The sequence below is a fragment of the Nannospalax galili genome, unplaced genomic scaffold (genome assembly GCF_000622305.1).
Source record: "Nannospalax galili isolate Female #2095 unplaced genomic scaffold, S.galili_v1.0 scaffold934, whole genome shotgun sequence".
Lineage (NCBI taxonomy): Eukaryota > Metazoa > Chordata > Mammalia > Rodentia > Spalacidae > Nannospalax > Nannospalax galili.
The window spans coordinates 789,764-804,330 of record NW_008334762.1 but is presented as its reverse complement, the minus strand read 5'-3'; the positions used below and the strand labels follow the sequence as shown (position 1 = coordinate 804,330).

General features: G+C 39.1%; 1 protein-coding gene across 1 annotated transcript in view; it reads left to right on the top strand.

Annotated features, from left to right (window-relative positions):
* Cngb3 (cyclic nucleotide gated channel subunit beta 3) overlaps positions 1-10,474 on the top strand; it is a 198,120-nt gene extending 187,646 nt beyond the window's left edge. Inside the window, 4 exon segments of the mRNA XM_029561798.1 lie at positions 5,495-5,640; positions 5,969-6,138; positions 7,567-7,598; positions 10,213-10,474. Coding sequence (XP_029417658.1) covers positions 5,495-5,640; positions 5,969-6,138; positions 7,567-7,598; positions 10,213-10,474 — 610 coding nt within the window.
* Positions 10,475-14,567: the final 4,093 nt, after the last annotated feature.

The following is a 14,567-nucleotide window of genomic DNA, read 5'->3' as shown; positions in this document are numbered from 1 at the left end:
AAGTGCCACCAAGCATGGATGCCTGACCTTATCTAAAAACATGACCTTTGGTATAGTTACCTGGAGTTAAAACTACCCTCAGGTTTTTTCTATATGATAATCAGGCATTGCCTGATAGTCTGGAAGATAGGAGCCCACTGCCACATGTAAATAAAGCATACTATGAGCACCTATCAACTGAGGCTTTTGCTACTGCCTCCACACTATAAATTCTCGAGTTCTCCCACTAATAAACGGAGCTGTTTCACTGTCTGGAGCTGTATCACTGCTGTTTCACTGTGCCTGCGACCAGTCTCCCCGGAAGGGCTGTCTTCCATCAGCGCTCACTGGCTGTCCTGACCCCATTCGCCACTTCTGCTCTCCCTGCCCTCGTGGGCCCGTGGCCAACAACCCATGAAGAGAGGGAGAGCCCCCTGTACATACATATATACAAGCATTATAGAATGATGGAGCTATATGGGTGGTGTCAAATTCATTGCTTTTGTCTTCTCTGGCAAAAGCAGAGCTTGTCTTGGAGAGGAAGGAGAGGACTAAAGTGATTTTTTTTTTTGTCATGGATCAAAAGAAAGGCAAAATCATTGACTAAAGTAGGTAGGCATTAATATAGTCACACTGAAGGATTCTAAATATATACTTTCTGTCTTGGAGATGCAATTCCATTCTTCAGTGGTCTAGAGAGCCCTGGCTTACCTTCCCAAGCCCCATCTTCAATGTTGGGTTCAGATAAGTGCTCAATTTTGATGCCTAAGGCAGCCCTCTTCCCCACTACCTTTTCTTTTCTTCCTGCTCTGGTATTTGCTTGCTTGCTTTGCCAGGTGTTTGCTTTGTTTGCTTTTACATGGTTTTTTTGTTTGTTGTTGCTGTTGTTGTTTGTTTTGTTTTTAAGACAGGGTATTATTATGCAGTCCAGGCTGACCTGAAATTCACGATCCTCCTGCCTCATATCCCAAGTGCTGGGATGAAAGGCACACTCCACCATACCCAATGAAGCTCTAGCTTTAATTGAACATTTTCCAAGATTCATTTTTCTCTTCTCTCTTAGCATAATTATTCTTAGCTAGCCATAGTAGCATACACCTATAATCCCAGCTACTCAGGATTTTCAAACCACCCAGACCTGCACAAAAGCAGAACTTTAAAAGAATATATTAAGACTTTCCCTAAAGGTTTTGATACACATTTTAAACCGGTTCTAAGTCTGCCTCACATACTACTTTGTGTGTAGAGCTGTTTGTTGCCTTATGAAGTCTCTCCCTTCCACCCAGGCACTATCATTCATGTATGCATATTCCATCATTACCACAAACTGCTACACTGTCATTTAGTTATCTCCTAGATAAGAACAAAGATGAAATGTTTTATTTCCCTTTATTTACTCCTTTTTCTAGTGTTTTTTTCTTTCTCTGTGTAGACCTAAGCTTCTGATCTATATTCTCTTTTTCCCTGAAAATTCTTTGAGCATTTTCTGCTGGGCAGGTCTCTAGAAATGGAGTCCCTTAGCTTTTGTTAATCTGAGAAAGTCTTTGTTTCTCCTTTACTTCTGAAGAATACTCGTACTAAACACAAAATTCTAGCCTGGCAGACTTTTTTCAACACCTTGAATACTTCACTATCTAGTGATGAGAGTGGTTTGTGATAAGAAATCGACTATGATTCTTATCCTGGTCCATGTGTGACTTAAGTATTTCCACCCTCTAGTTTTTAATATTTACTCTTTGTCATTGGTTCCCTGTAGTTTGAATATGACATGACAGGATTTTGAGAGTTTTTGTTTGTTTGTTTTATTTATGTTTTGTTGTTGTTGTTTAAGAGTTTCATAGAGCTGATAATTTGTTTTGATCAAATCTACCTCCATTCTCTCCTGTCTAATTCCCCTCCCTTCCCACCACTTTTCAAAACTCTCAACTTCGTGTGCTCTGTTTTTAAACCCACTGAGTCAATTTAGTGGTACCTGTATGCACATGGATATAAGACCATCTGCTGGAGCATGGGTAGTCTTTCAGGGCCTGCATCCATGAAGAAAACTGATTCTCCCACAGCAACCATCAGTTATCAATACCTCCTCAACTAGGGGTGGGGTTTCATGAGCTCCCCACTCCATTCTGCTATTTTAGCTGGCTTGATCTTGTGAAGGTCTTATGCATACAGTCACAGCTGCTGTAAGTTCATGTGCGCAATGGTCCTGTCATGCCTGACAACTACTATTTGCTGCAGATATCCACTACCTCTGAATTCTACAATCTTATCTCCTCCTCTTCCCTGATGATCCCTGAGCCTTGTGGAGAGGTTTGATATAGATGTCCCATTTGGAGCTGATCATTCCACAGTCTCTTATTCCCTGCATGTTCATCACTTGTAGGTCTCTGTACTAATTGCTACCTACTGCAAAACAGAAGCTTCTCTAATGAGAGTTTAGAGGTGGACTAATTACCTATGTTTGAAATTCTCCATTCTCTCTGCTTCTGTGGTTCATTGTCTGACATTAATTTTGAAAAGTTCTTCACAATTATTGCTTACATGTGTTTTCTCTTCTCTTCCTTCTCCTTCTGGTACCCCAGTTATGTACATGTCTCATAATTCAAAACGATTCCTTAGTTCTTTGTGTTCAGTTTTACTTATTCTCCTGCATTTCAATCTGGAAATTTTCTATTGACCTATCTTCCAGTTCACTGATTGTTTCCCAAGAAAATTTGCTGCTGAGTCCATCAGAAGCACTCTTCATATCTGTTACGGTGTTTTTAATTTCTACATTTCCTTTAGCTCTTTCTTAGAATTTCCATCTCTGTTTTTGTGTGATTCTTTTTGCAATTATACTCCTTAACATATTAATCCATTTTTTAAAATTCTGTGACAATGACTTCTAACATCTGTGTCACCCTGATCTGTTTCTGACATGTACTTTGTCTTTTTTTTTTTTGCCTTTTGGCATTATTTGTAACCATTTGTCTCTGCTGAAAGCTAGGAATGATGTAACGGGCAATAGGAACTGAAGTAAATGGACATTTCGTGTAAAGTTTTATGCTAATCTGACTGGAGTTTGGGGTATGTTTAATATTTGCCAGAGCTGTAGGTGACAGGAGCTTCAGACTCCTCCCTAACTGTTATACCTCATTAAGTACTTGTAGTTGCTTTATATTCCTGGAATAAAACACTTACCCAAAGCAACCTGGGGAGGAAATGGTTTATTGCATCTTACTCTTCCAAATAACAGTCCATCACTGCACCAATACAGGTAGTTTGCCATGCCAGTCATTATGGCAATTAGGCTTTAGGGTTGAGTTGGACCACTAATTGTTTTTCTCCCTTGCCAGTTTGCATATTATTATCTAGCATTATTAGAGCTAAACTTCAGGTAGAAGGTTTCCAGGTCAGTTCCACTGCTCCAAGTCCTGTATCTAAAGTATGTCCTGTCTTTAGCAATAGTATCTTATGTACTGGTTCTGGGAGATAACCAAGAGGTTTGTCAACAGCCTGTGTTATTTTGGGAGTCTCCTGGACTACTCTCACCAACCTCTCAAAGGGAGGTTTCTTCTGACTGGCACCGTGTTCTTTGCCAAGCAGCTCCCAGGTATACATATGCACTAATGTTTAGACATTATATGTGCATTTCTCATGGGTTTTAGATAAGTAGTACCTTTAGTTTCCAGGAAGCTTAAAATAACATGCATATGTTGTCTTAATTTTGTTTCTGTTGCTGTGATAAAATTCCTTGACAATAGCAGCTTCAGGGAGAAAGTGTATTTGGTTCACAATGTACCATTGCAGGTGTGCTAGTTAGCTTTTGTCAACTTGACACAAATTAGAGATATCTAAGAAGATGGACTCTCAATTGAGGAATTTCTTCCATCAGATTAGCCTATGAGGCAATATTTTCTGTGTGACATTGTTGTCATTGCTAATTGATATAGGAGGGCCCAGGCCACTGTGGGCAGTGCCAGTCCTAGGTAGGTAAGCCTGGGTGGTGTAAGAAAGCAACTAAGAAATCCAGGGAAAAGCAAGCCAATAAGCAGTGTTCTTCCATGATCTTTGCTTTAGTTCTTGCCTTGATTTCCTCCCTTGGCTTCCCTCAGTGAAGGGCCTAACCATGTTTGGGTTTTTTGTTCTATTTTATTTTGTTTTGTTTTTGTGGGATGATAATGGAAGTATTTAGAACTTAGGGTTAGAAAAGTCATTGAGTGCTTAGAGCCTAATGGGTTACTCTGTGGTGTTTGAAGATAAGAGTATCAGTAGAAAAGCAGATGATGGAGGCCTGGCTTGGGAAGTTTCAGAAGGAAGCAAAGAATATCAGGGATGTTCATGTGATATTTTGAATTAAGAATCTGGATAGAGCTAGAGAAATGGGTCAGTGGTCAAGAATGCTTTCTGTTCTTGCAGAAAACTCAGGTTCATTTCCCAGCACCTAAATTGTGGCTTACAACTGTCTCTAACTCCAGTTCCAGGAAATACAATGCCCTCTCCTGGCCTCTACATGCACTGCATGTATGTGTGGTGCTCTTACATACATGCAGAGAAACCACTCATACACATAATATACAATATAAATAAAAATTTAAATCTGAAAAAAAATGCGGAAGTAAAACTTTTGCTTTACTAGGACAATAGAAGTTTGTCAGCTGGGGCTGAAAAATCAGCTTTGATTAATAAGAGACCAGCAGCATTAAAGTGAATCTTCTAGGAAGTATTTCCTTAGAGTTAGCACACAGAAGCTGTTGTTCAGAGGGGCACAACAGAGAATCCAAACTAGAACATTTTAGGGAAGTCCAAGCAATAGGAAATTGAAGCAACTATCACATCCACAGTCAAGAATGGAAAGCAAGGATTTAAAGCATGCATGCTAGTGTTCAGTTCTTTCTTAATTCTGATACAATCCAGTATTCCATGCCCAGATCCCCAAGGGTTCCATCCACAATGGGTGATTCTTCCCACCTCAATGAACATAATCAAGATCATATCCACAGACTGCTCACAGGCAAACTAATCTAGACAATCCCTCCCTGAGATTCTCTTCCCAGGGATTCTCGATTATGTCAGGCTGATAATTAAAACTAACCATCCCAGGGCTAAAGGAAGCAAACAAACAATATTTTCTAACGATTCTATACTTACTGTTGGGAAAAACTGTATTATGTCTAAGAAAAGTCAGCACCTTACAAATTAACCTTGTGATACCAACTTTAAAATGTATAACTGGGGCTGGAGAGATGGCTCAGTGATTAAGAGCACTGACTGCTTTTACAGAGGACCTGAGTTTGATTCCCAGCACCCACATGGTGACTACGAACCATCCTTAACTCCAGCTCCAGGGAAATCTGAAGCCCTCTTCTGACCTCTGTGGCATTGCGCCACATGGGTGCACTCACATACATGCAGGCAATACACTCATACACATAAAAATAATAAAGTACTTAAAATGTGTAACTGAATAATTAAATTCACAATTTTGTGTTGAGATTTAAAAGGGAAAAATGTTCTAAGACCAGCTTTTCTCTTACAGTCTTCTGGCAACAGGAGGAGGAAACCGTCGAACTTCTGACGTGGTAGCCCACAGGTTTGCCAATCTTTTAACCCTGGACAAAAAGGCTCTCCAAGGAATTCTTCTGCATTATCCAACTTCTAAAAAGCTCCTCATGAAAAAGCCAGGTACAACCTTTAAACCTCATTAGAGCTAGGCTGATGGCTCACACTTAGAATCCTACCACTTAGAAGGCTGAGGCAAGGGCACTGGTCATCTTGAATAACAGAGCAAGGCACTGAAAAAGAAGGTGAACATAGTAGGTTTTATAAAATCCAAGATGAGGATAAGTGTGTTACAAGGATAAGTTACAACTTTCTCTGTGAGATACACTTAAAACTGAATGTTGGTACCCACTGAAAGTTCATGTGTAGGAGAATTTACCATTTTTCAGATAGATTTTGGTAAAACAATCACAGAGCTACCTAAAACAGTGTTCCTCTCCTGTCCACAGAGTTCTTCTAAACCAAAAGGGTAAAGTCACAGAGGTAGCCCCTCCAAGAAGACTTGCCTTTCTCTTTCCAACAAAAGAAGAGATGCCCAAAATGTTTAAACTTCTCCTGGGAATCACAGGAAAGAGAGACCTTGGAAGACTCCTCAAAGGAAAGAGAGACCAAACGGCTCAGGTAATAAAGCTAGAACAAGTGAAGAGACAGGAGGCTGACACAGAGGTAGAGAGTCCTGGATGAGCTACCTCCAAGCCAGCTCCTAATTCAGTTCTATTTTAAGCATTGGCATAGTTAAGACTAATCTAATGCTAACAACTATTGCTTTTATATTAGCACTTACTAGTTAAACTTTATCTCCATATAAAATCCAGGCTTATTTTAAATTCATATAAATATAATCTGTTAGATTTTTGGAGAATGAAAGGAAAGATAGAGGAGTAGGAGACAAGAAAACAGAACCAAACCTGCAACAGGCAAGGAATATATCTTCAAACAAGACACAGTGAGAAGTAGAGGCTGCTAAGGGACCAAGCATCTACAACTAGACAAAGAAACAAGGAGTTTTTATAAGAAAGTTCTGAGACGCAGCTGCACTTTGTGGGGAATTGAATTAGTGCCCAGGTTTGGTATCCTTGAGGGTCTCTTTTCTCAGAGAGGCAGGAGAGTTATCTATAGAACTAAAGGAGACAGATGGACTCTACAAAGAGTCTCTCTCAGTCCAGGGACTGACCAATTGATAAAGCTTGAACAAGGCCAGGCTACCAATTTAGGGCCAGTTAGACACTTTAAGGGATTTATGGCTTTCCCTAATGAGGCTTGTGGCTCTTTTGCAGTTCACATATTCTATCATTATCAACCTTAATTGTTCATAAATTCTATCTTTGTGGATCTCCTTATTTACTATAATTTATTGACTACCCACAAATCAACACTTACTATGCTTTAATTTCTTTTTAATTTATCTGTTTTTAATGTGTTTGTTTTGTCTGCATGTATGTAAATGTACCACATGTATGTAATGCCCAAAGAGGTCAGAAGAAGGTGTTAGATCTCCTGGAACCAGAGTTAGAGATGGTTGTGACCCACCATGTAGGTGCTGGGAACCAAACCAGGGTCCTCTGTAAGAGCAGACAGTGATCTTATCCACTGAGCCATCTCAGTAGCTTGCTTGATCTTCTTTTGTGTCATTCATGGACAAGTGAAAAAGTCGTTAAAAAAAAGAAAGAAAGAAAGAAAGAAAGAAAGAAAGAAAGAAAGAAAGAAAGAAAGAAAGAAAGAAAGAAAGAAAGAAAGAAATTTGACATGTATACTATCAGCTAAGAAATTCTCATACTTTACTACACTTTCTTCTTTCAGCTTTCATGCTGTGAGTAGCTGATTCTTTGCCATCTATTTTTGCCATGATTTTAAATGTTTTCATTTCGTAGCTTGAGTTTTTATTTAATATTTGGGGGGGATGACTTTGTTGTTTAAAACGAGCCTTTAGAGTAGTGCTGAAGTACTGTCCAGAGTTCCTAAGTGCAAAATTGCTATGGTATCTCTCAGAAAATATGTGGAATTCTGTAAGCTTCATTTAGGGTTACTAATTATAATGCAATTATCTAGGAGCTCAATGTAGTGAATGCACAGTTCATCAGGTTAATTCATCACCTTAAATAATGGATCTCTACAGATAAACATGCAGAAAAGAAAGTTATATATTTATCACTTGACAAAAACATTACGGAATAAGACTCATATGAACCTACCCTGTAGTTCTCCTGAGAGAAATGGTTCATATTTGCTAATTCAGTGTTCGTGATAACTTGATAAAACAAACAACAAAAACCTAGTAACAATAATCAATAAGAATCACGGTGCCTTCGTTACTTTTCAAGTTGCTGTGACAGAACACTTGACATGAAGCAACTTAAGGGAGGAAGGGTGTATTTTGGTCTACAGTTCATGGGGATACAGCCCATTAGAGTGGGGAAGGCACGGTGGCAGGAGCAGGAGGCCATCTTGTCAAATTGCATCCATAACCAGGAAGCAGAGAGTAAACAGGAAGTTGGGCCAAGTTAAACCCTCAAACCTCACTTTGAGGAAGGGACTCACTTCCTCATCAGGGCTCTACTCCACCTCCTAAAGTTTCCACAGCCTTTCCAAACACTGCCATCAGCTGGGCACCAAGTGTTCAAACACATGAGGCGATGAGAGATGTTTCACAACACATGGTAACAGACATACATACACACAGAAATATGAATATATAAATCAGGTCAACATTATGCCAGTAAACATTTTCACAAATATTCATTCAATATATAAAAAATGTGTAAAGACCAAAATAACCCTACCGATTTCATCTATCCTATTTGTGTCATAAACAGATTCAGTCAAGGAATTGGGATTAGCTCATAGTGCAAAAATTGGTGTTCAGATGAACACCAAGCTGCCTTCTAATTTGTAGTAATGTGAAAACTGAAATGATACTCTTTTCTCACCTTTCGTTGTTTTTTTCCTCTGATTATTATAATCTATGTGAACAAAGTGAGAAATAGAACACTTCTTCGGGTTTTCTGAATCTAGTGATTATGCTAGGTCCAACACTATTAGAAATGGGTAACCATGGACCATTCTGAAAATCATGAAAACAAATTATTACCAAGTTAGTCGCAGTTTAAGATTCTAAAAGCACCACATGTAAATGCACCACATGTATGTAATGCATGCCATTCTTTGTTTTCTACACACAATACCATGGTAACTATTAGAGTAGAATGTAAACCAAATGCTTCATTTATAGCAACTTAAAAATAACAATCTGTACAAGAAACACATGGTGATAAAGACATGTAGGTAAATGGGTTAAGAGTCTCAATTTATCTCTGCACATTTATACCTCAGGCCCGTCTCCTTCCCAAGCATGACCAGAGCCTTGTATGTTTTTACCATGAACTTTCTATAGATAATAGTAAATAAAACAGGTTTAAAAGCAATAGCAGGGGTTGGAGAGATTGTTCAGTGGGCACCCTTGCCACCAGTATGACAACCCAAGTTCCATCCCAGGGACTCACATGGTGGAAGAGAATCAGTTCCTACAAGTTCTGCTCTGACCTCCACATGGGCACTGTGACACACACATAGACCCACCCACCCATCCATACCCACACAGACACACAAACAAAATGTAAATAAAATTTAAAAACCTAATAGCTTAAATACTTATGAGACAAATTAAGAAAATCATACTAGGAAAGAGGTATGTTTCTCCCTGAGGCTCTCTCATGAGCAGGAAGGGAAAAAAATAGACTTTCTATTGCATTTTATAGTATTTGTATTTAAAATAAATATTTAAAATTTCATCCCCATAAAATAAAATAAGAAAACATTTAAAAAGCAAATAATCCTCAGCATGGATGATTCTAAGAATATGAGGAACAATAAGCCAGAAATTTCTTGGCTAGAAGAAAGTTACATTCTAGACTAACACTGAAAATCCAGTTTAACAACTCAGCTGCATTCTCCAGCATAGGAAACTTAATAAAACACAATAGAAGCAAGACAGGCATGATTTGTGATTCCCATAGTCACTCCATTCAGATAGTGTTTGCAAGGCGGTGACTCCAATGTGCTTGATTATGGTTTCAACACTAATTCTTTTTTACTATTTTATTTATTATTTTTATTTTATGTGTATGAGTGTATTGCCTGCATGTATGTGAGTATACCTAGGTCGTGCAATGCCACAGAGGTCAGAAGAGGGCTTCAGATTCCCCTGGAACTGGAGTTAAGGACAGTTCATAGCTGTCATGTGGGTGCTGGGAATCGAGCCCAGGTCCTCTGCAAGAGCAGTCAGTGTTCTTAACTGCTGAGCCATCTCTTCAGGTCTTTTTGGTCATTTTTGAGATAAGGTCTCCCTGTAGCCCCAGCTGACCTGGAACTCACTATGTAGACCAAACTGGCTTTGAACTCACAGAGATCTGCCTGCCTCTGCCTCCCAAGTACTGAGATTAAATGCATGCACCAGGCACTAATTCTTTTTAAAATATTTTAATTTTTTTTTAAATTTTAAGTGTGAGTATATTGCCTGTGTCATGCAATGCCTGCAGAGGTCAAAAGATGGCTTCAGATCCCCTGGAATTGGAGTTACAGGATGGTTGCTAGCTGCCATGAGGGTGTCAGGTCATCTGCAAGAGCAGCCAGTGCTCTTAACCACTGAGCCATCTCTCCAGTCCCATCAACACTTATCTTTATTATGGCTTCTTGCAGAACAAAGGCAAAAACTCCAAAGGAAGAAAAAGTAAAGAAAAAGTATATGAAGATAAAGGACGGACTAGAACCAGCAGAAACACCAGGCAGATCCAAGTGCAGAGCAAGTTATAGCACAGTGGAAGAAAGATCCCAGTCCATTAGAAAGACAGTTTTACCCAGAACAACATCCGGTCAATCGCTCATCATCAGCATGGTTCCTGCTACCGAAGCCGGGAAAGAGGTGCCGACCATTGAAGTCAAAGAAAAGGCTAAGCAGTAATGTTTGATTGTCTTTAGATGTAATCTAGCTTGTTCCCAAAGAGACTGTACCCAGGATTATAGCTTAAATTAATGAGGGGACTCAACCTCACTGGGACCCTTGAGAAAGCCTAGGCTAATCCTTAGTTTTATTTCTAGGACTTGTCTGATAATAATTTTTTTCACAGTAAGATGATTAAAAACCATCCCAATCCTCTATTGTCATTAGCTTTGTGCAGTTGCTGTCACTTCTAAATGTATGTAGTAGAGATTTCTTTTTTCCTCTGTCCATTATCTGATTATTTTCTTCGTTCTGTTTTGATAAACTTGGCTTTGGTTCTAATACGATTTACTATCCTTTTTTACCTAAATTTTTCTTGTATATGATTTCTGGTACAGCACTTTTAATCTTGCTAAATTCTAGATAGAATCACCTTACCTCATATGCAGTGGTAGCATATGGAACGTCCTGTCATTCACTTGAAATTTTCAATAAAATAGGTAAAAAAACAAGTGATTTCTATTTAAATAAGGATGGTAACTCACTAAACCAGTTGCTGAAATAGAAAGAGACTGAGGTCATAGGGGCTTCTGAATGAGAACTCTTTCACTCAAGGTCAACTGCAAGACCAAAATCCTAGTGAGACAAAAGGCCAAAGCAAAAACTAAACTCCCATACTTTAACAACCAGGCCACAACTACTTGGATCCTGATGCCAGTCACTTACAATGTCTTATAAAACAAACCACTGGACCCTAAATCCTACAATCCATGGCACCCTACCCAACTGGTCAGTCTCAAAAGAAACAACTTGAACTGTAAAACTGACTATTTAACAAAATAGTGAGGATGCTCACCTATCTGTCCAGCTATAGACACCATAGCAACGGCCCTCAAGATAAAACCAAATAAGAATCCCCACTCCTCTCAGAGGCACAATCCTTTTCCTAAGAACTTGCCAGCTGCCTCTCACGGTATATTTTAAGAAACTCTTTTTATGCGTTTCTTAAATTCTTTTTATCCACCTGTGTTACTGGCCTTGCATGTGCTGTTTCAATGGCATAATCAATGGGCAACATCTAATTATGGCAAAATCATATTGCAACAACATGCTGGAAAAAGTGGACCCCTTTCCAATCAAGCCTTCATATTTTCCCTTATATTAACATAAAAGGCAGCAATTTACCTAACTCCTCTGGCCCAACAGACCCAGAGTGGAGTAATCAAACTGTTTCCATTTTCATATGGGCTAAAACAGCATTTTCCAAAATCCTCCTCAAGTGCTTATTCATTCAAAAGATACCTGATTGGAGTTTCTTGTTGGTTTAAGCTTTAGTACAAAGTGATAACATTAAGAAGGCATATTGTACACATCAGATTGACAGATCCTCACAATTTGCGGTACCCACATGTACAGCTGTTTACAAAATATTCAGGTTAATTAAGCACACTTTAGGAAGTTGTCCTCATAAATCAGCTAGCATTAGCACAATTATCAAAGCTGCACGCTGTGAGGAAGCTGAAAATGCCAGGCTGCTATTGGAACAGAATTCCAGTCTAATGAATGCCATTAGTGTATAACACTGAGTTCTATACAATAGGGCACTTTCCAAGTCCCATAAGATGGCTATTATAATAGCACTTTGCAGAAAGGATTTTAACAAATTATGTTAGCTCAAAACCCAGCAACATAGATGCATTTAACACATAAAATGCAAATCAAAAATTATTTTAAAAGTAACATTTGAGGGGCTGGAGAGCTAACAAACATATATAACTCCAATTCCAGGGGATCTGATGCCCTCTTCTGACCTCCATGGGCATTGTATGACATGAGTGCACCTACATTTTTCAAGCAATATACTCATATACATAAAATTAAAAAATAAATAAATGAATAAATAACATTTGATATACATCATTTTTACTTTTTGTCTGTCTGTTTGAGATAGGGTCTCATTATGTAGCCCTGACTGCCCTGGAACTAGCTTTGAACACACAGAGACCTGCCTCTGCCTGTCCCCCTTACAGCCCCCCCACCCCCGGCCCGTGTGCCATCAGGCCTGTCTTGAGTTATCATCTTTTAATATAATGTTCAAGTGTCACAACATATAGCAAATTTTACCAAAGGTTGGTTGATAATGTTCAGAATTAATGAGAATATAAGCAGATTATTTTGAGTTTGGAAAACTTAAATATATTCACTGTACAATAGACACTTATTCCTTGGATTAAAATGCTGCTGTGCATACAGGAGAGAAAACTAAGGATGTAAGTAAACATCTTATTCAAACATTTTCAATTTTGAGGCTGTCTTATCAAATAAAAACAGATAGTGGGCCTTATTATACTAGTAAAATTTTCCAGCAACTTTGCCAAACTTGGGGTATTTTACACACCACTGGCATTCTTATAACCCCCCAGGACAAGCAACAATAGAAAGAAACACAAATGCCTCAAAGATCAAATAAATAAAACAAAAACGAGGGAATCACCTATACCTGGAATAACAGTAAAGAATTCTCATTTCTTCTTTTTGCATTGATTTTTTGTGTGTGAATTTCATACAGAACATCCCAAACAATCTTATTCATCTTTATAACCACATCCCAAATGCCACCTTCCCATAGCCTCCCCACACACACTGGAGCCCATATACTCTATCATCCCTGTTACTGTCCACTGTGTTATCAGTGCCCCTAGCCATTACCCAGTGCTAGTCCATCCACTGAATCTAGTCAGTCTATCTAGGCCTTCCTCATCTAGCAGCAATCAGTTGCCAACATTCATTTAGATAAGGTTGGGGTCTGCTGTTCATCTCTCCATTTCTATGCTTGGGTTACTATCTGTGAGTCTTTTGGGCCACCCTGGCCAACAACTCAAAGGAAGGTATCTCCTGTCTGGCACTGTTTCTTGTTATGTAGCCTTTAACTATATACATGAACTTTTAAAGAATTACACTGATCACTTTAATCTTTGATTATACTTTCTTTTTGGGTGTTTAAGACCATACAGTTGGCCTAGATTAACCAATTTATTTTTACTCTTAAGGTTGTTTGAGGATCTGTTCCTCAGGGGTCACATGGGCTTGGGAGGAGCCCTTGGCTCCTTTCTTTTACCAGTTCTGTCTATGTGAAGATAAATCAAAGGTTCTCCTCGGCCATAGCTGGCTTCACTTAGAAGCATGGAGGAAATGTTTCCTCTGTTTTGACCCTCCTCTTTGTAGACTGGACACTGGTTCAAGTCCATCTGGTGAGGTCTCCAAGGCCTCCTTAATCAAGAGGACAGGTGAGTCACCATAGTTACAGAACATTTTGAGAGACACTCCATTTGTCCCCTGGAACTTAGTCGACTGTGGAGGGCAAGGAGCAAAAACTGTCCTTTAACTCCCTCTGACCAGATTAGTATAGGTCTCAAAGTATGGCTGTTAAACATTCAAGAAGGTTAGTTCCACCAGTCTGGTACTTTTTAAATTACCATGTGCTACATAGATAAAGCTTGGGCGAAAACAAAATGCTCTCCGACAAACCTTGACTACTTATATATTATTTTCCTTAAGATAGTTGTATGTATAATTTGTCAGTAGGTTGTTGGGTTAATATGGTTCCCTCTGTTTTTTTTTTTTAAACTAGACAGGCATTATTTATCTCTCTCATTGTCTAACCATTCCACCATGGTTTCCTAATTTTCCCCATTTCTCTCTTAATAATACCCTTCTCCTATGGTCTCTCCTCTCTTGAGCTCCTTCTTTCCCTTTAACCCCTTATATAACCCTCCCTCTTCCCCCCCTCCATTAAAATAACCCCATTATTTTGGTCTTTTTGAGACAAGCTGTCCTAGAACTCACTATGTAGACCAGGTTGGCCTTGAACTCACAGAGATCCGCCTGCCTCTGCCTCCCGAGAGCTGGGATTAAAGGCGCACGCCACCACACTCCATATCTTCCTTATTAACACCTGTTTCCTACTGTTCTTCTCTTTCAGGTTCTTTCTTTTCCTTTACCTACCAGGTTCATTCTCATTATCCTGATTTCTGTAGTTATGTCTGGATACAAACTCACTTATAAGGATTTGGTGCTAGGACCCACATATGAGGGAGAACATGTGTCGTTTGTT